Source organism: Vanacampus margaritifer, chromosome 15 (genome assembly GCF_051991255.1).
Source record: "Vanacampus margaritifer isolate UIUO_Vmar chromosome 15, RoL_Vmar_1.0, whole genome shotgun sequence".
NCBI lineage: Eukaryota > Metazoa > Chordata > Actinopteri > Syngnathiformes > Syngnathidae > Vanacampus > Vanacampus margaritifer.
In genome coordinates, this window is record NC_135446.1 from 5,109,414 (window position 1) to 5,134,549 (window position 25,136).

General features: G+C 40.6%; 1 protein-coding gene across 3 annotated transcripts in view; it reads left to right on the plus strand.

The window, feature by feature from the left end:
* tafa5a (TAFA chemokine like family member 5a) overlaps nucleotides 1-25,136 on the plus strand; it is a 151,670-nt gene that overhangs the window by 29,343 nt on the left and 97,191 nt on the right. Inside the window, exon 1 of one of the 3 annotated variants that reach the window (XM_077545435.1) lies at nucleotides 19,179-19,751. The exons of the other annotated variants lie outside the window; for them this stretch is intronic. Within the exon in view, the coding sequence (XP_077401561.1) occupies nucleotides 19,661-19,751 (91 nt within the window). The 5' untranslated portion in view covers nucleotides 19,179-19,660. Of the gene's footprint in view, nucleotides 1-19,178; nucleotides 19,752-25,136 lie in introns of those variants that run through there. 3 annotated transcript variants of the gene reach the window in all.

Consider the following 25,136-nt stretch of genomic DNA (forward strand, 5'->3'; position numbering starts at 1 on the left):
CAAATAAATTGCGAAGCTTTTCACATACTTAAAATTTAACTCACTGAATTTTGCAGGCTGGCGAATATTTACATGAGCGAATGAAAGTTGTTTGGCATTTTGAACATTCAGCGCCTGAAGCTGATTTTACTTAACATGAGAATTGGTAGACATGTCTATCTTGAGCACACTCTCAAAAAAGGCTCCCGAAGCCATGCAAAAACGACACAAGGCAGCCATTTTGCTGAAGAGAAGCCATTTGAGAGTAATCATGGCCATTTCCAGGAGTCCTTTGAAGAAAATTCAGTCCTCAAACTTGCTATCAATGAGCAACATGGAAGTTGGTTAACATGTTGACTATGAGTACGCCCTCAAAAAAAGGCTCCCAAAGTCATGCACACAAACACAATGACTGCAATTTTTCTTTAAAGCAGCCATTTCAGAGTAATTGTGGCCATTTCCAAGAGTGCTCTCGACAAAGTGCAGCCCCCAAAGCCGGTATCACTTTGCAAAAAAAAAAAGTTGGTAAATGTCTATCTTGAGTAGAGCCTCAAAAAAGCCTCAAATATGCATGTCAAAATACACACAGATAGTGTGCCATTTTGGTCTGAAGAAGCCATTTTGAAATCATTTTGACCATTCCCAGAGTTTTTTTGTTTTGTTTAAAAAATATCCTTTTTTTTTTTCAAAAAAGTGACTTGTCCAAGAGATTTTGTCTTATTGCTACCAAATTGGATCCACGTAAACTGGACAGATGGGCGAGGCGAAACTGAGACAAAAATAAATGCAGAGCATGATAAGACCACAAGGTCCGTACATCTTGTGTGTTAAAGGTCCTGCCTTGAAGAGCTACTGGCAGATATGTGTAGATGCCACAACTCCATCTTGTCTCCATCTGTTTTCCTTCAAATTGCAGTTCATCGCTGCTTTTCCCATCACTGCTATAATCTGCATTGATCATCATGTTTTTTAGTGAAGTTTCAAGTATTTCTGGTTTCTTTAGCTCTTTCTGTGAAAAAAGAGACTTTACCTACAGGGTCAACACTAATAATGTGATCTTATTTGATTGGAATCTGTTTATTTGGAAGATGCTATATGCTAATTGATTAGCTTTAATCTATCCAAATGTGGCCAGGCAGTTTTCCCATGGGGACTGGGATTATGTCATACTGCTGGCGCTCTGGTGAGGTTACTAGGACTGCACACTTGCGCCAAACGTACCACATTACTCATCTGCGCACCATCCCGACTGATGTTTGCTGTATGGACAGTGAGATGGATTACACGGCAAACGGGAGGAAAGATTAAGAGCAGGGAAGATGGAGACATAAATAAAGAGGGTTGGGGAAACAATGGAAGAGTGCAAGAGAGTTAAATGGAAAGTTAAAAGCAAAGAGGCTTGTGAACGACAAGGAGAGAGGCCAGAAATCAAGGGAGAATCAATGAAGAGGGAGAGGCTATCAAAAGCTTTTAAGTCGTCGCCAATCTTTGAAAGGGACTTAATCAAAATTACTCTTCCCAGCCACCCCTTTTTGAATGTGGCCAGCCAGGGGCTCGACGTCGTAGCTGCTAATATTCCAGGAGGAGCCTCGTATTGATTTACTCATGGCAGCCCTTCTTTCTATCTGGCAAGGGGACACAGTGGGGATATGCAGGGTTCAAACAGTGACAGGTGAAGTATCTGATCAGAGTGACGGCACAAAATGGACTAGAGGACAAAAGGCTGAGTTGGATTTCAACCTGATTGTCTGTTTGGTTTTAAAAAAAAAGGCAATATTATCTGACAGTGTCAATCAAAATTGAACAGTATTATCTTTAAGGCGGATTCTCATTAAATCGTGTAGTAGTGTCTTGTATGCACATTAAAAAAAATGCTGGGTTCTTTCATAACCCACACCGTGGTTAGGTTTGGAGTTTAACCAGATTGGGTTACTTTGAACCAAGGTTGGGTAAATTATTCTGACACAGTAGATTGGGTTTAAGATTGGATTTGGGCGCACTGAAGAGTTGAAGATGGCCGTCATATTTTGGACACTTTTGTTGTGCATTAAGTTGAAGTACATTTAATGCAACATTGGAGGTGGCTAGTTGGCCTAACCACTGGAAATGGCTTGGTTTTGTCCAGAAGGGCATCCAGTGTAAAAACTGCCAAGTATATCTCACGAGTGACTTTTTTAAACCACAGCTATATTGATAACCTGCTAACACACTTATTTAGTAGCTGTAGCCCATCAGTATTGGTAGTTGTTGGATCAAAATCTTGACCCAACATGCCGGGTCAAATTCTTAACCCAATGCGCAATCAATAACCCAGCATTGGGTGAGGTACCTTTTTGACCTTTTGGGTTACGTTTGACCAAGCAGTGTATAAAGCTTTTGCAGAGGAGAACTTTATAATTGAAATGAATATTCTCTTCAGCCTTAGGTATTTTTATTTATTCCTTATTGCCAATGACTTGTTGAAAAAGCTGTGATAACCGTTCAACACACAAACATGACACAGCACAGTATGTGGACCAAAATGAAGCTATACAACAAGTTGTCCTTGCTGCCTTTGTGTGAGTCTCCATGCACTCGGTGTGTACCAATCAGGCAGTCTGAGCGTCACGCAGCCACAGCATTAAATAACTCCAATGGATGCCAGCAGCCTTCTACTTCCGCCCGTCATGTGAAACGAGGCGGGGTGGTTGTGGATGAGGATACAAGGAACTGGGGGGATTTCAGGTGGGCGGGAGACACGGGCATGGAGGAAGTGAGGGTAGCCAGTTATAAGCAGGGAAGGTTGGATTAGACGGAGAGATGGCCCAGTCGTCTGAGACGGCTGCCAGACACCCAACTTGGCTGCACAGATGGAACGTCCGCCTCTTGGTAACGGCCAACTAGTCCTCAAAGTGTGCGGATTTTGAAGGCAGCATGACACTTGCTGTATGTGTAAGCGTTACCGTTGAGTATATATTTATATATATTAATGGTGGTTTCATATAGAAAATGCTGAGACATGAGGCGGGTGGAAAGATGGAAGAGTGTGTGTGTAATGCAAATGGCCTTCTTTAAGAGAAAAGCCAGGCTTCAGCTCATTTTTTATGCTCTTTTTTTTTTGGCGCTTACTGCACTCAAATCAGTCAATAAATAAAGCTAACATGGTAAAAAAGAAAACAGGCAGAAAATTGTCGGCGGATAAATATGCAAATGCACCGTGCCTGGCTGAAAAACCCCCGTGCCCTCTAAGCATTTTGGGGGCCTACTTTATATGCACACACATGATGATCAGAGTGGAGTGAGCCTTGTTTGATGGCCGTGCTCTTAAGGAAGCTCTTTTTCCTCCACACTTCTCTCCTTTTCAATAATGTGCGCTTTCAAACAGCGTTTACTGGGCGCCTACATTCATTTAATGTTGTTTATTCTAGTACATCCTTTGCATCTCTTTTTTTTCTTTTCTAAGGAGAGCTCATTATTGTTCATTCGATTTGACATCATCATTGCTCTCCTTTTTTTAAAAAAAAATAAATTAAAAAAAAGTTTTTTTTCTCTTTTTTTTAAAAAAATATATATACATATATATACATATACACACATATATATATATATATACATATATATATATATATATATATATATATATATTATTTTTATTTTTTTGTATGTGGGTGAGAATGTGTATGTGCGTGTGTGTGTGTGCGAGTGTGTGTGTATTCATCAGTTCACCTAAAGCCCATTAAAAAAAATCCCATACTAATAATATAATATAATAATAAATTGCCAAATGCAGAAACATCAATGTAAGTTATCACGATGTAGTGGCTCTCGCTAACAGACAGAATTAAGTAACCAGAATTAGGTTAAAAAATTCTATATACGTAGACCATGTTTATATAAATTTTGAAATTTGTTTTTTATTTGAGGCAGATATTTTTTCCATTAAAATGTGATTTATGAGGAGGTTAGACCATTGGTCGATATTAAGAGTTTGTTTATTTTTCCAGTTAACAAGAATTGTTTTTTTAGCTATAGTAAGGGCTACAAGTGTAGATTGAAATTGTTTATGTGGTAAGTCAGTTGTTGTTAGGTCACCTAGCAAACACAAGTTTGGAGATAAAGGTATCCTACAGTCCAAAATAGCGGAAAGTTTTTCTAAGACTTTAGTCCAGAAATACATAACCGGAGTACATGACCATAAAGCATGAACATAAGTGTCTGTAGTGTTTTGTAAACATTGGAGACAAATGTCGGAGTCTGAGAGTCCCATTTTCTTCATCATATATTGAGTAATGTATGTTCTATGAATAATTTTATATTGGATAAGTTGTAAATTTGTGTGTTTTGTCATTTTAAATGCGTTTTCACAAACTTGAATCCAAAAGTCAGATTCCGGTGCTATAGACAAGTCTGTCTCCCATTTCGAGATGGGTAAAGACATTTTATCAGTATATGAAAGTAACTTATATATTTTTGAAAGTTTTTTTGTTGTTGTCGGAGAAAGCTTGTTAATATCTTTAGCTTAAAACAGGCGGTTGGAGCGTACCCCGAAGTGTTGGAATTTTTTTCTTTATCATATTTTTAACTTGTAGATAATGTAAAAAAATTCAGTTTTTTAGATTGTATTTTTGGAGCAAGGATGTATATGATATAAACATATTATCTGAGAAGAGATGGTGGAGATGTGTAATTCCTTTCTGCTCCCACACACCTAAATAAAACGGTTGGTTGTTAAGTTGAAAGTCGGGGTTATGCCATAGAGGAGAAAGCCCACAGGGCTCCACTTGGGCTTTTGTCAATTCTAGTGCCTTCCACCAGGCAGTCACGGTGGCGGAAATCATTGGGTTTTTAAAACAATTATGTCGCTTAATTGATGTTGTAATAAAGAGTAAATTTCGAAGTCTGAGGTTATTACAATCCTTCTGTTCTAGTTCCAGCCAACAGTTAGTGTCTCTGTTGGGTTGTGCCCATAGAACGATATATTGTAGCTGGTTAGCTATATAGTAGTACATACAATTTGGTGCCTCTAGACCACCTTTGGATTTACTTTTCTGAAAAGTAGATAGACTAATCTTTGCTTTTTTTTTATTCCAGTAAAATCAGTCCAACAACTGGAACTATTTAGCCGTAGGTTTAAATGGAATCATTGAGGAAAAAATACTTTCATTTTAATGGTGGCTATTCGTCCTATTAGAGAAATAGGAAGATTATTCCAGCGCTCCAAGTCACTTTAAATGTTATCCAGAAGTGGAGAAAAGTTTAAATGAATTAAATCAGTTAATTTAGGTGAGATTTTTATGCCTAAGTATTTTTTAATTACCTATAGGAAATGAGTAGTGTGGGTCCTGGCTTGTGCCTCTCTGTAAAGTAAAGCTCTGAGATATAATCCCATTAGTAGTAACTGTAGCTTTAGGAGAATCATATAATACTGATACCCAGTGGATAAATGATTACCCAAAGCCAAATTTATTTAAAACAGCAAAGAGGAATGACCAGTTAACTTTGTCGAAAGCTTTTTCTGCATCCAATGATATAATAACTGCCTTTTTATCATGCCGCTGTGACATGCTAATAAGGTTAAAGAGTCTCCTAATATTATTAGTAGAGTGACGATCTTTAATAAAGCCTGTTTGGTCACTATGAATGATTGTCGAGATTACTGTTTCTAGTCTAGATGTGAAAGCCTTAGTGATAATTTTAATATCAGTGTTAATTAGTGAAATCGGACGGTAACTTGATGGAAGGGTGGGGTCTTTTTCTGGCTTTAATAAAAGTTTAATTGCTGCTGTATTCATGTGTGGGCATATGTAACCCTTAGTTTTAATTTCTGTTACTACTCTTAAGAATAGTGGAGCAAGCATTAACCAGAAGTGCTTAAGAAATATAGCCGGATAATCATCCGGGCCAGGTGCTTTGCCATTAGGCATACTATCTAGAGCACTGTACAACTCGTTTATAGTAAGTGGCGCATCTAACATGTCTTTATATTCAGTAGTTAACTGAGGTACAGTATATTTAAGATACTGAGGAATACCTCAATATGCTCAGGGTTAGGCTTGTTAGTTTCTAAGTATAGGTTCCAATAATAGTTATAAAAAATGTGATTAATTTCTTCTGGTGATTGTGTGCATTCACCAGTTGTCCCTTTAATAGCCGTTATAAGAGACTTTTCCCGATTGCGTTGAAGTTGGTTTGCAAGAAATTTACCTGATTTGTTATTATATTCAAAGTTGTTATATCTCAATTGTTGTATTATAAACTCTGTCTTTTTGTTAGCATCCTTTGCATCTCGTGTACCCTGTAATGATGATGGTGTGTGTATATACACAGACATTTATAATCAGGTGGCTATGCCATGTACTATTTTTTTTTTCTAGTCTGATATTAGCTTGTAGCTGTTGCAGCACACACACACGCACACACACAAGCACGTCATGCATGCACACAAGCACACACATAGATGAAATGCATGGGCGGGGGGTGGATATGGCGCAATTACTATGAATATCCTACAGCAGTGTTTCCCACAGATTTTAAATTTACTCGGAGGGGTGGGGGTTGTTCTCAGTCGTGTTACTTGCGTCTCCTCTAACATCATGATCCACAAGTGAGTGACGCCAAAATAATGTTACATGCGGTATATCTGGTTGCGACATGTTGTTTTTGTTGGTTTGAAAAAAAAATTCTTGGGCGGTGGCCAGTTTACTTGGGTGACCCACCCAAGTATTAACATGGTGTGGAAAACTGCTACAGACCGCTTTAACTTGTCCCATATGTTTGGATAAATTCACATAGCACTGCCGTGCATTCATCTATTATGGCCCGCTGACAAGTATTATCATAGACAGCATTTACAATACATACACAAACAGTAGACGGCAACGCCGTCATGAATACATTGGCGCCACAGCCATATTGGATGAGGGAAAGTGAAACTATTTGGAGATGTATCATCAAGCCACAGCTTATTGGATTAATAAGGAACCATTACCTTTGATTGTGATATCCCATTCTAACTCAATCTTACTAATTATTTGCCAATTTAATGGAGAATACAATTTCCACATCCAATATGGCGAATGCGCTGATATATCGCTTTGAACGTGCCAGAATGAAAAAGATAAAAGGAAAGTAAATTCCAACCTTATTTTAGATGCCCTAACGATATGTGGCTTTTTTCAAATGGCTCTTTAGTTGCAGACACTAAGGAAGTGTGTCTCACCCCAATTTAATTAAAAAAATGTATTTTATTCTTTAAAAGAAAAATAAATGAAAGGGGACAGAAACAGGAAAAACTTGTAATATCTGCCCCTAATCAATCGACACACACACATACACACACACACACACTCACACACACACACACACACACACACACACACAGCAAACAGTCAAGACGGCCTCAAAGTAACAATTAAACAAAACAATTCAATAACCTTGTGCTAAATATATTTTTCCTTACTTGCCGTACACAACCAGCATCCTCGGAACTCCTTATTACAATACGTACATGTTATACAGACATGTCTTGCCACACACAGTACACAATAGCAAACAAAAAAACTTGCAGTTTCACTTTGAAAAATGTACATGACTCTCATACGCCAACATTGACGTATTTGTCACGTATAAGCCAGTGTACCTAACATTATTTTTAGTAAGGCTGTGATGGCTGTTGAAGGTAAGACAATCAAACAAAATCACACCACTGTTTCTTTATATTTTGAATGACTTAGTGATAAAAAAATCAACATTAGTATTTTAAAACAAAAAATGTGCTATTATAAAAAATATAATAGTAAAAAAGTTTATTAACAGATGGGGGGGGCAGCGTCATCTTGGTGGGCGGGCACGGATCTCTATGGCCCGCCCATGGTGACGGGTGTGGTGATGCACATTTAGGTTTGCATCTGATTGGTCAATGTCTGATAAAGGCATACAACACCATCTAAAATTTATTGCACATCTTTTTTCTTCAAGCTGTTCAAGACATGGCCATCAAATCATCACTGTGCCAAGCCATGTGCCCCTGACGCCTTCCCACCTTCGTGGGTCAGTTTGTTGATGCTTCACTCCATCATGTTGAACCTTGTGTGTATTTGTGTGTGTGTGAGTGTTTCTCCAAGCAAGCATTTGATCCCCTTTACACCCCGTCTTGACTCCTTCATATTTCAATCCCAGCGGTGAAACAAGAACACAAGAATGTTTTTGTGCCCTTGGCATCCACTCGAGGAGATAATTATCAGAGATGGTGCTGATGTGTTTGGCCTCCTATACAGGTGGTGTGTGTTCATGTAGAAGATGATGAATATGTTCAAGCTAGGCTGTGTTTGAGTCACGCAGAAAGCAACCTTGTGCGCCTGCACATCTGGGTGGGAGCACGGATCTATAAATTCTCACGTGTAATAATTAGATTTTCACACACATACAGAGATTGTTGCTGTGGTGGGTGCAAACAAACATGAGACACTTGCAAGCCAGCACACCATAAAACTAATCTCATATCTCCCTTTTTTCCTGCCGGGAGATTATGTGATGGACCTAAAGAGAGCCAAAGAGGCAGAGAAAACGATAAAATCAAATCAAGCTCATGTCCCCCAACTCAATTCTCAGAGTGATCTGTGTGTGAATGTGACACACACATGTGTGTGCGAGTGTGTTCGCATCCTGCCGCTTGTAAATCACTGCTTAGAAAATTGAGTTGAAGGTTTTGTAACACCTTCTCATCCCATCTTGTCAAAATTGTGCTTCCTGGTGGCCTCTGCAAGATGCTGTGGAATGTCCATTTGCGTCAATATGAAGTTTAGCTGGCATTTGATGTCAATATATGACCACAGAGTCCATTTAGGGTTGTTAATACATTTCATATTTTTCAGACAAGTGTCCCCGATGCCATTGAGAATGCCATTGCTGACATTTTGCGATACTGCGCAGGCGGTGCAGCATACTCATAAGAGTATGAAGATGATGCCATCACATCTCTATTGCTGGGGATCATGGAGTCTCGAGCCATATTTTCGCAGTATCAAGAGACAAAGCCTGGTTGGAATTAGGGTTTATCCCCTCCTATTTTGGGAGATTTGAGAGGGAATGTAACACCTGGAAGACACCACACCACAGAGACACAATTCTGGAGAGAGACCACACTCGATTCTCACGTCCTCTGTGATGTACACTGGCGCCTTAAGATACGACTGACCCGACTTAAGACTTCTATAATTATATTTATATTAACTAGGGGTGTCAAAATTTGTGCGGTAATTTTGAGTTAATTTAAAGTTCCTTTAACACCACAAATTTTTTTAACACACGAATAACGGCCACTCCTTACTTGGAAAGCTTGTAATGGGGAAATTGCAGTCGCAACACAGCAGACACATCCACGTCAAAATTTAGCACTAATAAATGTAATAATAATGCATATATTTGTGGAGACTGGGATCAAGTTGTATTTTACAATTTTAAAAATTTGCATAATTTCACAAGTTACTTCATGTTAAAGATTAGATAGCTCTTAATATAAAAAGAAAAATGCACTGAGCTGTCACCGTCTTACAAATGCAATTATGCCATCTAGTGGCATAAAAATGACCTCAACACAAATCAATACCACGCTCGTTTTTTACAGTACAATACATCTTTTTAATTTTAACTAAATTTTATGAACTAATGTGAAATTACTGTATCAATGACTAAAAGATGCAGCCATATTTTTATTAGTTTAACTTTTTTTAAACACTTTTATGTTAACAATAGTATGAAAACAGAAAAAAATATATATTGTACATTTAGAACAGATATAAGAGTTAACTGTTGAAGTTATGCGATTAATTACGATTAAAAATCTTAATCGCCTGACACCCGTAATACATAACAGTATGAACCCGAACATCATTTTTCAAATTTTCATTTACACAGCCATACCATATTGAATCATTATCTCAATAAAACAAACCCAATCAAATTGTTCCACTAAAAATGAACTGTCCTTGAATCGTGTTGCACTCCATTTATCGAGATACAGTACGTGTCAGGTGTGCTGCTACTAACAAATCATCCAAATAACGGAATATTTAGAGGCTTCCAGGCAACAAATGCTTCATGCTTAAATATTTCATTTAACCAAGACCATCCAGATAGACGGATGAAAGACAAATAACAAAAATCAATTACAATGACAACAATTTCTTATGCTCTAGCTCCTAAATCTTTATCTATACATATAGATAGATCACAGACAGCATTCTCCATCAAGTATGAGCAGAGCACAACACACTTTTATAAGATTCCATGTCACAATTGAATCGTGAGCTCAGGTGGCAGTAGCCCACCAGCCCCTAGCCCAAATAATTCCTGCAGTGAAGGCCACCCATCCACAGTGAATAAGTGCAAGTGAGCAAAGGGCTGCTGCAAGGATCCAATAATGTGCCCATCAGCAGCCTGTGGTGACAGTGTTAGTGTTTGGCGGGCTGCTAATGCCCCCTCCCCACCTCTCCCAAAAAAGAGAGAGAGAATCCTCTCGCCCTTCATGTCAGTCCGACCGCTTTACTCGCTGTCTTGCTGGAGTCCTGTGAGACAATAAATTTGCCTTTCCACATGTGACCTCCATGCCTACTTCTCTCCACACGCTCTCGCTGTCTCTTCCAGGCCAGCATGCCCTCCATCTAATGATCACATTTCTTTACGGCCTTCTTTTTTTTTCTTACTTGATGAATACAAGTATGCCAGGGTGACTCAAGGTTGGTGCAATCTAGAGGAGACTGCTCTTTTCTTTTTATTGCACCTTACCTTTTGCCTGACCATGTTGCTATCCAACACTACTGTCATCTACGCAACCAACAACCATGTCAAGGAAGGAATTTGAAAAGAAAACATGATGTAGAGTTAGTAAGGCTTTTATTATTTCTTTTTAATATACCATGTATAGTAAGGATTTTTTTTTAAATGACAATATATAGTTGTTGTTTTTTTCTCAAAAGATCATAACTGAGGCTGTTACTATTTTTTTTATGTATAGTAAGGCTGTAAAAAAAACATGTTTAATTAAGGCTTTTATTTAAAAAAAATAAATGAACAACCATGTATAGTTAAGGCTTGTATTTATTTATATATGTTAGAAAGACCATGCATAGTAAAGCGTTTTTAAAAAGATGACCATACTTAGAAATTATTTTATTAAAATTTCAATACAAAAAAACAACATATAGTAGTTTTGTCTTTTAAAAAAGATTCAAAGCCCACCTATTTTCTGTGAGTGACTGTGATTGAACGCCAAGTCTTCACTGAGCCATCAACCACCTACACACTACAACTTTACCATACATGGTACATTTTAATATAAGCCCTATGAAAAATGTTATATTTATAGTAAGGCTTTAACAAAAAGATGACACCAGTCCAAATAGTATGTATCTTGGTAAACTTTTGACTGCAATTCTATTTGCATCCTCCAATTACATTACAGAGCAAGTACATTTGGTGGTAGGCTGTTGCATGGGTCAAACCATTAATACAGTTTTTTCCTCGCTCTTTATCTGCCACACAAGTAGAGATGCAAATGCCCTGCTTTGATTGTGGCAAAGGCTCATGTTTTTGCTTCTATCAGTGTGTCACCTTTCTTCTCTCATTTCCATCCATATTTTCTTCCCCACCTGCCGCTGGCTCGTATGCAAAAAGACTTGCTGTGTTCTGGCCCGGACAGGCCGGCAGGGTTTTTTCTTTGCCCACCTCCCTTCGAACGGGACTGTTGCTGGGGGCTTTTCATTTGTTTGATTCCAATCCGGACAGAAACTGTGATTCATTTAATTTTGTCACTATATATTGATTTTTAATTTCCGCCTAACAGATTTAATTTGATGCCCTCGTTGCATAAAGTGATCAATAGTGATGAGTCAGATGTCTTCCGGGTTCACTTGCATTGAAAGCATAAGAGGCTTTTCCAGAAAGTCTTCAAGGTCATGACTGTGATGAAGTGTGATGAGTGTTTGTGTGTGTGTGTGTCCTATTTGTAATGGGGTGTTAGCGCTTTCACACATGCACGCAACACTAGGGTGACCATATTTTGATTTCCCCCAAAAGATCTCTCGACCTGGCCTCTGGATATGGAAATGATACTGAACGTTTACTCAAAGATGCCATACATTCGCGTCAACAAAGTGAATAACATTTTAAGGACTTTCAAAATTTGGGTGTGCTTGGACTTACATTAGCACCCCCAAAAATGGGCCAGACGCGCTTATGTGTGACATCTTGGTGATTGAAATGTTTTGGTGAACATAATGCCATTTTTTTTTCACTCAGCTTGTACATTTTCCCACTTGATGGACTGTGATTCACCACTTGTTTTCAGGTACATTCTGCTTGCTTACAGTGCAAACAGTGTCCATTAAATGGCTTCCGGGAATTACTCCTGTCTTTTGATTAGATAGATTTGTACAATCTTTTTAGGCAAAGTGCTTTTTGGCAAATGGCGCTCACTTGTCTCCATACGTCATGTGATCTGAGGGCGGGTGAAAAGGAAGTTAGAGACGAATGGGGCGTAAGATGCAATAGAGTGCACTAATTCTTTTGTTGCGCCGTAGCACTTTGCCGGTAACTAATCACGGCAGGTGAGGCTTCAGCGCTGAGTCCGTGATAGATGACGATGCGGCAAATGCATACAAAGTGCGAAGGAAGCTGCGGGGCGTGTGCACGAGCGCGCGTGACTGTTTGCTTTCCCCTCTGTAGACGACAGGAAATGTAAGAAGCTTAGCAGCAAACTCCAGGGGGATGAGTCCGCCACTTGTTGTTTGTTAGCTGAATATATTTCATTTCCTGTAATGAGACTTAATGAAATGTACGCCGTGTCTGCGTAAGTGTGTTTATAGGCAATAAATAATTAACGATAGAAGAACTTTGTTTCTCAAGTCGGTGTGAGTGACACTGACTCCAATTAAAAAAGAACAGGGGCGTTGTGGGCAGTTTGCAAATTAATAATGCACATATTTAATATTAAGAGTGTGATGAGGGGCTAACGCAAGTAGGGGTGTTATAAAACAACCCTACTTGCGTTTATTCCAGGAAGATGGCCCCATGTGGTCTGTAAAAATCTATAGATTTAAATGGAAATGATGAGACATTTTCCATGAATTTATCTTGTGTCTAAAGACGCATTTCTATGGAAGCGCAACTAGGGAGATTAAAGGCTTGGCTGAGCAACACACAGAGATGTGCGATATGAAGAGGAATGTTTTTAATGGCTCACACGTCAGTCATTACCGCGTTGAGAAGATTAGAAACTTGTCAGGAATGCTTAAGGGACCCTTCAAGACTGAATATAGCGGATTACATCTTGTCAATCAACTCAGACATTTGACTTGAGAATGGTAAGCACTATACAGTCTGCATGGTTGATTTTGCCATTGAATGACATAATTTTCAAATCCAGTAGTGGCTTGAGGTACCACTGACTAGACCTACAAGTTGTGAGCTGTTCGGAAATAAAAAATATATAATAAATATTCATTCCACATCTAGCAGTTGTTTGGCAGAACCAAAAAAAAGAGGTTTCAAGATTTAACAACACAAAGACAAAAACTTTGTTTACTTGCAGTCAATATTCTGTTTCTGTCAAAATTCTGGTTTCTGAAACGCTCGAAATAACCCGTTTAGATATATGAGCGGAAATATTTACTTCTTTATACATGACCATTGCGCTCAATTGGAATAACTGAGAAATCAATGTATTCAATTTAGGCCCATTACTGAGTGGGACAGTCACGGCACCACGCATAAATCATTATTTTATTACAAAGAACAAGATTCCTTGTGAGTACAAGTGGGGTTTAGAGCATAAGGCGAACCAAAGCCGTTTTTGCACATGGCCTTTCAAAACCCAAATATTGCCATGATTCGAGTTGTTGTTAACATACTCAATTGTGTGTGTATTTAAAACTAACAAATAGCTTTGCCGTAGAAAAATCCATTTAGCGTATGGCTAGCAAACAAAGCAAAAACGCCATAGACAGGTCAATAAATAGCATGTATGTAGACATGTAGACAGATAATGTAACATTACTTCTTTATGCTCTGAATCAAACAATTGCACTTTTAAAACTACTAGGTCAAAAGTAACCCAAACTGGGTATATAATAGCTAACCATCTGCTGGGTTATTTATACCCAGAGTATTAATTGGGGTGAGAATTTGACTCAGCATGTTGGCTAAAGATTTTCAACCAACAAGGGGTAAAAGACGATCCATACTGATAAGTTAAAGCGACCAAGTCATGGGTTAGTACGTTATCTGTATAGCTGCGGTTAAATATTTTAAGCCTACACCTTTTTTCCTTCAGTGGGCTATGTCTACCTTACTAGGATTTGAACCCAGCAAAGTCAGCAGTGTGACACACAAACTCTCCCAAATTATGACCAGCTTAAGCCTGCCCATATCTATTCATCAACGAATGAACCAACCTTAGGTAAAAGTAACCCAATCTGCTCACAATTCAAAGCAACCCAGCGAAGGGGTTAGGAGAGCAACCCAGCATTTTTTAGTGAGCATTTTCATTTTTAGTTTGTAATGCACTGTCCATTTTCTAAGGCATTAATAACTATTTCCTATCCCAGCTGACTTTTGGGCAAGCGGTGGGGCACACCCTGGACTGGTTGTCGGCCAATTGCTAAAGCTTGTTTTGTGTCAAACGAAAATGAATATCGCTGCAATGACATTTTCAACACACTTTAGTTATTAGAGTTCAACTTTTTGTGTGTGTTTCCTAAGTTCCTTCGAGGAAACACTGCCAGCAAATATTGTGAGAGGGAAAGCGAATCTAATCAATGCACCTTTCTCATGGAAAGGAGTTTACAACTATATATCGGCTTTAAAATCTTTATGTAGTCGTAAAAGAAGTCAAGTTATGGACTCACAGACGCTGACCGCATATTTCCCCCGCTTACCCAAGTTCCAAAACATATTGCAGCAAAAGCCGTTGATGATTTCAAACAATGTTATGCATGCACCCTCCCGAGAGTCTCTCTGGTCTTTCTTTGACTAAACCAAATTATAAAATATTCATTTAATTATCCCTCTACTCGAATTGGAAATTAGTTTATTCGGAGTTCACAAGTGTTCCTTGTCAAACAACGACCATGTGTTTGCGTGGCCAAACAACGCCATGCTTCTCAAGGGAGACCATATAAATGTCTGCCACCCCAACTTTTATCTCTGATTAAATTGTGGGAACATTTGTGTTGGACATCTTAGTGGACATTTGCCTTATGTTCCGGCTTTTCCCTCTGATTAAGCCCTCTTGCAGATTTATTGGCCATGGGAAATAATGGGAAACACAGTGAATGTAGAGGTTTTAGGCCATTACTCATGGCGTTTATTGGCATGGGCTCCTCCTGGCGCTCGGCCAGTGACCTGCGAAAGGACAATGCGAGGAACGCCTATCCTGGCGAACACTTGGGGTGGGGGGGAAGAGGATCAAGGAGCAGGAGACAGTTGGATGTAGGTGGGATGAGGATAACGCTTCATTAATTCATAAGGCGGGGGGGGGGGGGAGGATGCAGTGTTCCAAAACTTATCTCTGTGTAGGAAGAAGAGGGATTAGAACAAAAATAAAAGCTAATATCAAACATGGCGTCTAGACAGAATCACTAATCCCCAAGGCCCAAAAGATGAGTCCCCCCAAAAATTGACTAAAACAAGAGACTGCACAAGCATTAGCACACTACTTCCTCAACTAGCATGCATAATTTTGATTTAATATGTTCTCAAAAGTGTAGCAGTGTTGTTTTAACCGTCAAACTGTTAGACGATTGTGAGCCAAAGAAGCCAACATATTTTGCTGAGGATCTGGATGAGGTGTGGAACAATGATCCATTCCCGAGAATCAAAATGGAACTTACTGTCTCCTTGTTTTCCTCCATAGACCTGAAAATAGTTATAATAGCCAGCTAAGTTGTACTTAGCCTTGACGGAGTTCTGCGAGACATTATAGTCAGTAGAGTACAGTAGTACAGTTGTAAGGAAAAGTATTTGAATTTACGTGAATTTCTGCCTAAATTGGTCACTGATATCTACAGCAAAGCTCCTTGTTTTCAGTCAAAACAAACAAAATGTACTATATATATATATATATATATATGTAATTTTTAATGTGGCATTAGATTAAGATCAGATTTGATGCCGTAAAGTTTGTCCCATCTGCATTGTGGGTGATCCCTCACTTGTCCAATGAAGCTACCACACGCATTTTTTTTACATTATTATGCATTGAATGCATCCATATATTTGGAACACACCAATTTAGTAACTCCTCATGCATTTCAAATGAACTGTCATCGGTTCTTGTGAACTTTTAAAAATTACTGTGTACTTTAGAGATTGGTGTTGATGTGACAACTTAAGTTGAAATGTTTCATGGTCGATGGCATCTCTAAGCAAACTTAAATTTGGTGAACATAAAATCTGCTTCCTATTTTACTATACTTTCAATGTCTAAACCTAATTTGGTCCTGGCTTCTGGCCAGAATGACAACAAATCTGATTCCATTCAATTTCATCAGAAGATCTTGTATATTTCTGCTCTGTACATGGAGTTAGGTTTTCAGCTGAAGCCAGCAGTGATGACAATCTGCACATTGATGAATAACAGAGGAAGCCTAATTGCCAAGTGTTAGCGAAGGCGCGTTATAAATATTTCCTCTCATTTACACAAACTGCTGGTGTCACTTTGAATTGCTGTAACATAATTTTTTTTTTTTTTTGCTGCTTGTTAGGTGTCAAATCTGGTGCCTTAACATGTCAGCCTTGAGAATCTCTCTCATTGGTTCCAAACTTTCAAACTCTGTCAATGTACTATATTTAGCTATTCCACTGGGTGTGCACTAGCATATGCTCAGCTCATATGATCCTTTTTGACATGCACACAGGCACAGAATTCCCACCCCAAGTCCTTGTCCAGGTCAAATCTGTGAATGCATCACAAGTCCCCCATTAAACACGTTCTCGGCATTGGCGGCGGAGCTGGCATCCGCATCGAAAGCGTGCAGTTTGGCACTTGATAGCAGAGACTGTTATCAGCTAATTAGTGCTAGGAGCTGCAGGGGGAGGGTTATACGCTCAGTTTTGTGGTGTGAGTGGTGCCATCACTTGTCATCTGCCTCAATTAGAAATGCACACAAGTGAGCATACGAGTAAGCACCCTAAAGAGGGTTATTGTGGAAAAATGGCTGACCTACAAATGTTTTGTGTGCGTGTGTCATTGTTGCATATTTGCATGTTCTGTTTTAGCTTTGAGGAGCATGCAGGGATGTAAATATGAGGAAACAATTGCATTTGTTTTGCACTGCAGGGGCGGGATTATGCAAGCTATTGTTTTCCTCCATTGGATGCTTCGATCCTCCTCCAGTCACGCTGCTTTCGTCGCATCCTTTTGAAATGCTTTTTAAGAATTTCTAGCCATAATAAGAAGCGAGTTTAGGCTAAATATGTAATGGTTTTCAGTTGGTGATGAATCATTTTGGATCACATACTAAGCAATGAAAATTCATGTTGCTTTTTGCCTGTACTCAGAAGCTTCGCCATTGTGAAGATGAAGGAAATTATGTTTTAAAGTCTGGATTCTGATATAAAAACAGTGTCTCATTGTAGCTTTAACATGTCAGCATTGGTCATGGAAAAGGCATAATAACTAAACTAAGGAGTTAAATAGTGTATTTAATGGATGTCTAAAAAAAATCTTAATAATTTGTATCTCATTTGTAAGGTAAAAATAACAAGACTAGATAAAGACATGGCGTTAGGCTCCACACTACCCTAGTTATCTGCTTGTTACTCTAACAAAGTTTTGGTAGCAGCATTCACAACTGGCGTTAACAATATGCAAAACTCTCCATTGCTTGGCGAATTATATCAACCACCAGAGTTTTAATAGTAAGAACTGGACTACATTGAATCATAATAATATATATATAATAATATAGGATCATCTGTATTGCATTCTAATCCTAGAGAAGGGCAAACAATAACCCTGGAGCCCAATAATGAGTCTTGAGTGGTGCAGTGGTGTTGTTGTAATACTGTAAATCATTTTGTATTCCTTAAAAAAAAAAAAAAAGTTAATTGATAGAATTTGTGTCCTATTTCTACACACTAAATAATGCTGGGTTGTTTTAATCAAGGTTGGATTAATTGCAGTATTTTGATGGTCTGCGATTGGCTGGCAACCAGTTGAGGGTGTAACCTGCCTACTGCCCGAAGCCAGCTGGGATAGGCTCCAGCGCCCCCCGCGACCCTTGTGAAGACTAAGCAGTAAAGAAAATGGATGGATGGATGGATTTTGATGGTGTGATTACTGGAAAAGTCTTGACGCGTGCTGGGTCAATTCTTGAATCCAATGTGCTAGGTGTAAATAACCTACCATGGGCTTGGCCCCTGTTGGACCCAGCGCTATTTCACCCACTTGAGGTTCCTTTTAACTCAGCAGTTTTAAGAGTGTAACAAATGATCATTTGTGCATACAAAAACACACAGTGTATGTACAACTGAGAGCTCTGATCCTTTTGCTATACCATTGTTTGGTACTATATAGTCGAATGGAACCACAAAATGTGAGTGGAGTAGAGAAAAAGTGACTACTGCACTTATTTACTGCATCGGTAATGAAATAAATGTGCAAAAATAGCAATAAGTAAATACGACTAAGGATATGCAAAAGTATGTATGTGTCAAGTGAGAGCGTACTATTGCAAAATTGCTAAGTGACATAGTGTAAATAAAACAGCAATAATCACAGCACAGTATTGCACGTTTGTACTCTTTGATAGAGTGCCTTAAAAACGTTCTATGCATATTGCACTGATATTCTGTGAGTACATTAGCATTTTGGAAGCCTTTACTGTGGGGGGAAAGCTGTCACATAACCCAGCCACTCTTGCGATTGCCCAAGTATTTATCAAGCATGGTGATTATTGAGGAGATGCATCTGACAGGCATACTTATTGCGCTTAAATAAGTCGCATTGGACAGCCTGAGAGGGTAGGAGGAAAACGAGGAGGAGGGAGGGAGGGTTGGAGGAAGGAAAGATGTAATGGCAGCATTGTGACGAGAGAGAGAGAGAGAGAAAGAGAGAGAGAGGGGAGAGAGAGAGAAAGAGAGAGGGGGAGGGTGGAGGAGGAGGAGGAGGAGGAGGAGGAGGAGGAGGAGGAGGAGGAGGAGGAGGAGGAGGAGAGGGAATGAGGCTGCAAGGGGGACTTGGTGGCTAGTGTTCGCCTCAGCCTGAGCGGTGGCGGTGGTGGCGGTGACGCGCGCCTAACATGCAGTGGAGAGCGGCGGCCGTGGGCATCTCCTGCGCGCCTCGGAGAACCGTGCCCTCGCGTAAAACGCGCATCGACGCCGACAAAGACAGACTCGACGGACACCCTCCCGTGGAGCCCATCAGAACAGCCTCGGAGGAAGAGCGAGAGGTGGCGAAGAAGTGAAAGACGATGGGCATTCAGCCCGTTTTGGAGTCGCTGTGACGCACTGAAGCCTACGCGCGTATGTGTTGCTTTTAACCGCTCCACTAGGACTAACGCTTTGGATTGGTTTGTTTTTAAACACATGATGCATGGTGCATTACAAGACAGTGTAATTTTCTAAGTTTGGAACCCCCCTCCCAATCCCTTGTCCTGCACCTCCATTCCCGCGCTCCGCCGCCACCGACGTCCCCTCCGCCAAGATGCAGCTGCTCCGAGTTGCTTGGGCTATGACCGGAGCCGCGATCTGCTGCTTCCTTATTTTCCTCATCCAATCTCGTCTGCTCAAAGAAGGTAATCCCGCGACCTCCACGCTTGTGCGCCATCTCCGCGCTGCCGTGAAGTTGCCACTAAAGTGTCCGTGGGCGTTGGGACGGCAGCAAACAAAATCACATCGTCCGAGGCTCACAAACTCGAGCATTTTTATTTAAATCAAACGCATGATGATAAAGCAGAATAATGAATATTCTCCAACATAGGCATAAAAAGAAGCGATTAAACAGCCACACATGTACTGCTTTGTTTTAAGCCTTCTCAATAGATGGCACTAGAGTCTAGCTTTAGGGTAACATGCAGGTCAAGGCACGCTAATGTTACCTTCTGCTGTCTGCCCTTCTGATACGCCAACAAGGCTGAATTGCAATTAAGATCATCGCCATCATCATCATCATTTGCACCCCTCCTCTTCCTCCCAGCTGTTTTAAAAACCCATCATCACCCTCATCACATCCATGCTGCATGGGTGACACAGCCCGCAGACATGCTGCACTGTAGATCAGCTCTTTTGGCTGATATTGGATTGATAGGATTTGATTGATTTCATTATTTGTATTGCTCCTGTTTTAATGTGACGGCCACAAAATGAAAGGCCTGTGTGGTGCAAAGCCGACTAATCTCACAAGGATGGGAGTACATTTAAAGCTCCTTCTTCTGATGAAAGTCAAATGCTCGCTGTACTTGATGAACTTGGCAACAAATATAAAGCAGTTCATACTCCCAATTGAAGAGTTCGGGGCAAACAGAGACTTTCTAGCATGCCGGTCGGTGTTGACCGAGTGGCGTGGAACGTCTTTAGCATGCTCTCGTCCCAGAGCATATATTCAGGTCAGACTCTCTCCAGTTGGTCTGGAGCCTCTATGACTACTGCGTGGTTGGAGACCATCCAACCTCATACTTGAGCAAAAATGGAAGACAAAATGGAGAATTTTGTGCTGGCACATGCCTCCAAAATCTCCCTGGAGATATTAATATTGGACGTATTAATGTATTGTGACATGCTTGGGGTCAAAAGAGCATCATGTGGCCACCTCAGAGTATGACAAACCCGTCGCTCCAGGCTACTGTAATGTGAGGAAGCATCCTTAGACTCACAAGCAATGTTGACTTTATATTTTGACCTTCAGTGCTGTCATGTTGTGTGAGATATTCCGCTTTATTTTCAAGCTTGACATTGAATAGCTTGTAACTATGTTGTTTCACGGTATAGCTTAACGCTTGCTTGCATGCGTAGTGCTGTCCTCACGGCTTAAAGAATGAAAAAGGTCAAAAGCAAGGCCTCATATAACTAACTGAGAGGCGGGAATTCAAAGGAGGGCATTTGGGGAGTGGTCCAAAATGCCCATGCACATGGAAAAAACAGAAGGGCTGCCCTGAAATCCATTTAGTGAAAGATGGACTTGTTTTTAGCCTCCCTAGCATGTCACAGATTGGCCATCTGTATATTTGTTGACACCCTGTTCAACACGCCCATATTTTTAGACATGAGACTCTGCTAGCTTCAGATCTGGCGAGGAGGGATCTGCATCGGGAATTGTGATGAGCGTACGAGTCATGAGCCTCTCACATTGTCCACTTTAATAATTCAAGCAATGGAGCTAATGTAATTTAGCTTCTCAGTGGTGTGTTCTTTGTCACAAGGCAATAGCGGGCCTGCCATGAGAAATGTCTGATTAATCTAGACATGGGATCAAGTGAGGAAGTAAAGTCTCCAGCTCAGAATAATGTGAGTATGAAACAGGAAAAAACGTTTTTAAAAAGTATAGCTTTTAAAATTGAGGTTATTAAGCGCCAGACGTACCTCTTTAAATGGCAAATACTTTTTACAGTCAAGTTACTTAGCCCTCCAATCAAGTGTACTTGCTGTGTCAAAAGTAACCCTAATTGGGTGAAATAGCTAACCCAGCATTGGGTCCAAAAGGGACAGAGACAATGCTGGGTTAGCGCATTGGGTTGAGGATTTGACCCAGCAAGTTGGAATAAGTTTTTGATCGAACAACAGCTCAAAACTAAAAAAGTTACCAGTATGGCTGTGGTTAGAAATAATAGTCATTTCAATTTTGGCCATCTTAAACTCTTCAGCATTCCCAAATCCCAAATTCCATTTTCAGCCCAATCTGCTTGTTCAAAATAATTAACCCAACATTGGGTAAAATGAAATCAATCTATTCAACATCCACAGCTACCCAGCGAGTTGGATTAGGAAAACAAACCAACATCGACGTCCACTGGTTTTCGTCCGTTGATCCGGGTCAGTCCAGATGGTCCTTCTCAGTCCATGTATTTTTTCAAGGCTTCGTGTCATAGTGCAGTCGCCAAAAAATGCAGAAGCACTCGCTGTAAAGTGCCATCCGTCAATGACAGGCCGACATTACGACAGAAGTTCCCACCTCTCACCTTAACACTTCATGTCACATCATTACTGTAAACATGTCCTTGACTCAACTATCTTCTTGAAACCCTCCCTTTCTTCCAGGAGCCATATTTACGTGCGCGACACAAAGCCTTTGACACTGCTTGACCCAAATGTGCCGGAGCTTCTGAGCAGAACTGCCACACCACACAGTCACTCCCATTCATTTTTTTCCATCTTTTTTTTTTCCAGGAGAATTCACAGGCCGGTGCTTCTCTCCTTGTGTGCTAAATCAAAACTGATGCGGGTTGCCTGGTGTCAGCCGCAGTGTATGAATACACATCTCTCTTGTCGCTGTGGACCATTACACCTAACCTTGTGGTTTTTAGGATCAATAACTGCAGGTGTCAGGCAGACTGTGAGCCTCTTTGCTAGTGGAGCAGGTGGAAGACGTGGAGTGGCGGGAAATACTTTATGATTGAAGGAGAAATGATGTATGGCTGAACTCGCATTCAACTTCTCATTGGAGCAGACACCATTTTTACAAAAACGCCTCGCTTTGAAGTGTGGAGCTGCTTTGGGGCTTTACTAAAACGGAGCTGAGAAGTAGTCTGGAGCAGGTTTGCTGGGGATTCTCTTCATTAAACCCAGTGAGTGAAGGGTGTCTTATTTTGACTCGACTTGAAATCTTTGAAAGACGACACAGAGAAAGGCTAGCAGACCAATCAGGGTCCTGAAAGCAGATGGGGGCGAGGACTTTGTGTGGAGTTTTGACATTGCAAGCTTGTGTGCCAGAACAGATTAGCGTGGGTAAGAACTGAACTGCATTTTTCTTCGAATATCATTTCTCTATAAAGTGTACGACAGAACATAGGACAACTCTCTCACTGTTTTGCTCCCAGTGAGTAGTCGTAGATTTTCAGGTCGTGTCACTTTTGACAGCTGTTATGCTGAAAGTGGTACTCCAGTATCTACTGTCCATTTGAAGTTGCAATGACAGATTTCATAACAATTCAGTCTGTCAGTGAATCTCAATCAACAATAGTGTTGATTACTTACCTTCAATGCACGAGGACGATAAAAGTACTCAATTACAGTCAAGAGCAAACTGCGGCATTCCGACTCAAAGATGTTTGAGCAGCAGCAGCGTCAGTCATTAAGTCGTTGTTCCCTTTTTATGCATCTATTATTCATCTAAAGAAAAAAAAAGGGGATTTTAGAGATCTCAGCCTTGAAGCACATTCGCAGGCTCCAGAGACAGAAAGATAATGCGCTTGTATTTAATGGCGCAGTCATACTCCTTTGGCATACAAAAGCATGGTGGAGGCCTCGACAAATCTCCCGCGATGTCGACTCCGTCACAACGTCAGCGAGCGAGGCCTTGCCTGGCCCATTTCAACCGAGCAGCAGTGATCTCTAATGCACGGTATCAGCTACAATCTATAAAGGCAAAACGCGCAAATCAATCACTTAATTGATTCATTACTTAAAGTGTTTGTTAATGAATGTGATTCGATTCATCAGTCCGAGTCACGGCAGAGACCTGTGGCGGTGTTTTCAAGGTAATCAAACCTTCAAATGACCTCCTTGTGTCGTGTGTCTATGGACACTCTAGTATACACTCATGGGTCTGTATTTCACTTGCCGTATTGATTGTGGGACAGTAAAAAGTGTGCAGTATTGCACCCTGTTTTCCTAAAGTCCTATTGATTGTGTTTTGGCAGCACGGCGGGACAATAAAAGATGACGTGAGGGGAGGGTGCGCTTGGCGCTAATAAAAAGTCAGCTGTGAGGAGCCAGTTTTGACTCATCAGGCCTGCGTGAGCCCTGATGTCAGGAAGAAGACGTCGACCTTGCACACTTCATTCCCGCCCTTCCACCCATGAAGCATCGTGTGCAAATCCCAACGGTCTAACCAATCTGGACTGAGATCACTCCTTTACTTTGAATCACTCAATTACTTACAACCCTTTTGTAATACAGATAATTTGGTAGCGCTGGATTCCTCACAACTTCCATTTGCATTGAGGATGTTAGGAATTCCATGGAGTGATTTTAATAACTACAGTTGTATTCTTAATTAAAGGCTCAGTAGGCAACCAATGGGCTGTGGTCAGTGCAGGCAATATAGATTGTGAATGAGGTAGGGGAGCAAGCTGCGGGATGATATGCACACGCAGAGTAAGAGGAGAAGTTGGGCCAGCAGTTTTAGAGGTTAGAGACTAGTTGAGCCATTTGTCTATCTGCTTGTCAACAAGCAAGACAAAGATCCTCTCCGATCAGCACTTTCCTCTCCTCGGTGCATTCTTGCAACAGCGGCAGCACGTCCATCACCACATCCAGTCGTCCACTCATCAGGCAATCCCACCAAAGTCCTGTGTGTATTTATCCAGATGTATAAGCTCAAAGTGCTGATTAAAGGGCACCGAGATGGACCCTCTGTCAGTTTTATTCATGCGCTAACTCTCCAGAGTATCGATTTTGCGGTGCTGTAGTGTGTTCCATCCACGCCTTCCCGAGAAAATGACGGGGTGAGAAGTGTGCTTACCCTTCTGCGCTTTCAATTTGCACTTTCCTGCCGTGCCAAAGGTAACGATGAGGTCTACCCTGCGGTCGATCAATCGCCATGTCTGTGTTCATCTCGCTAATCAATAGCTACTTAAGAAGTTTGATCGTCTTTGAGTCCGCAGTCATTTGAATGGATTTAGAAACAAGGCTTTTTTTTGGGGGGGGGGGGGGGGGGGTCATAGAAAGGCTCAGTCCCAGAGGCCCCTGTGCCATAAATGTGTCGTCAGTGATAACAAGCTCGGTCATGCTTTATGGATTGGCTATGTTGGAACATTTCCATCTGACAGAAATCTGGGTTTAATCTGACATTAGCTTGGTGATAGCGCATGAGCTCACCTTGGCCTCAAAAGGTTCGTAATATTACCGATGCTGCGGTGCGCCGCAGAGAGAGATTGCATGTTTTTCCTAGAAAACTAATGGAAGCTTCATCGATTCAAACAAGCCGAGCCACTTGCTTTGTCTCGCCTGTCAGATTGTGTCTA